The sequence below is a fragment of the Galeopterus variegatus genome, unplaced genomic scaffold, assembly GCF_000696425.1.
Source record: "Galeopterus variegatus unplaced genomic scaffold, G_variegatus-3.0.2 Scaffold17938, whole genome shotgun sequence".
In the NCBI taxonomy this organism is placed as follows: domain Eukaryota; kingdom Metazoa; phylum Chordata; class Mammalia; order Dermoptera; family Cynocephalidae; genus Galeopterus; species Galeopterus variegatus.
Genome location: NW_007744049.1, coordinates 9,946 through 11,526, shown reverse-complemented (window position 1 = coordinate 11,526; position 1,581 = coordinate 9,946). Strand labels below are relative to the sequence as shown.

Below are 1,581 nucleotides of genomic sequence, written 5' to 3'. Positions count from 1 at the left end.
ATCGTGAAAGAGCGTCTCCATGGCTTCGTTGGGACTCTATGGTCCCCTGCAGGACGATGGGCAACATCGATAAGGTGCGCGCAGGTGCGAGAGCTCTTTCCATTCCACGCACTTCCAAGATTCCTGGTGTCGCCATGGGTCGCCGCCCAGCTCGCTGTTACCGGTATTGCAAGAACAAACCGTACCCAAAGTCTCGTTTCTGCCGAGGTGTTCCTGATGCCAAGATCCGCATCTTTGACTTGGGTCGAAAGAAAGCAAAAGTGGATGAGTTCCCACTTTGTGGCCACATGGTGTCTGGTGAATATGAGCAGCTTTCATCTGAAGCCCTGGAGGCCGCCCGAATTTGCGCCAACAAATACATGGTGAAAAGTTGTGGCAGAGATGGCTTTCACATCCGAGTGCGGCTCCATCCCTTCCACGTCATCCGCATCAACAAGATGTTGTCCTGTGCTGGGGCTGACAGGCTCCAGACAGGTATGCGAGGAGCCTTTGGAAAGCCCCAGGGCACCGTGGCCAGAGTTCACATTGGCCAAGTCATCATGTCCATCCGCACCAAGCTTCAGAACAAGGAGCATGTGATCGAAGCCTTACGCAGGGCCAAGTTCAAGTTCCCTGGCCGCCAGAAGATCCATATCTCCAAGAAGTGGGGCTTTACTAAGTTTAATGCTGATGAATTTGAAGAAAAAGTGGCGAAGAAGTGCCTCATCCCTGATGGTTGTGGAGTCAAATACGTCCCCAGTCGTGGACCTTTGGCCAAGTGGCGGGCTCTGCAGTCGTGAAGGCTTTAGCAGCATGCATCCTTGGGCCATGCCAATATGACTTATCTCACCAATAAATTCTATTTACTGACAAAAATTATTTATTAATTTTTTAATATTTTAAAATTATTTATCAAATTTTTAGAATATAGGCTACTAGAGAAATAATACAGAAAGTTTTAATGGCAAATGATACTTTCCTTAAGTAAGAAACAATTTGTATTCAATTTATAGAGAAAGTGATTGCTATTCTAATCTAAACCCTTTAAATTTAGGAGTATAGGGAAATAGGTCAAAAGTTTTGTTTGTAGTAAAGTCATAGATTGTGCAGCTATCATTACCTTGAATAAAAAATAGCTAGAGAAAATCCAAGATTTGTGTGACAAAACCTTTATTAGTTATAGAAAACTAAACAAGAGGGATGAATATAATGGTAGGCATTAGTGATATTTCAACTATAGCCTCTTTTAAACAAAATAGTCTATTCCTAAACTTGGTTGCTTATGTTTTCCTATATATTTTTGTTAACGTTGTTTTTAGAATTACCTATCACCTCCGTTTATCAGCCTGAGGACAATTGGGTGTCACTGAAAAGGTTTTTCCACTCAAGACTTGTATTATCTCACACTCAGGAGACAACAATCCAATCGTTTCTTCATCAGAGAAAGGTCATAGGTGACGAGAGTTCATATTGCTTGTATTGGGCCCCAGTAGAATGAACAGAAGAGAGAGAATGACACTAAATCAGCTCTCTGTGCTCTAAAAGGACCCTAGAGAGAGTTTGCAGTCTGTAGGTGCTTGTCCTACGTTAGTTGCATTGATC

At 42.9% G+C, this 1,581-nt stretch overlaps 1 protein-coding gene across 1 annotated transcript; it reads left to right on the top strand.

The window, feature by feature from the left end:
* The first annotated feature begins 57 nt into the window (after nucleotides 1-57).
* On the top strand, nucleotides 58-848 carry LOC103582797 (60S ribosomal protein L10-like). The gene has a single exon (XM_008564296.1). The coding sequence runs from the start codon at nucleotides 135-137 to the stop codon at nucleotides 777-779; it is 645 nt and encodes a 214-aa protein (XP_008562518.1). The 5' UTR covers nucleotides 58-134; the 3' UTR covers nucleotides 780-848.
* The last annotated feature ends 733 nt before the right edge of the window (nucleotides 849-1,581 follow it).

Excerpts from the sequence above, each read along its gene's own strand:
- LOC103582797 (XM_008564296.1), top strand. The coding sequence starts at position 135 with ATGGGTCGCCGCCCAGCTCGCTGTTACCGGTATTGCAAGAACAAACCG.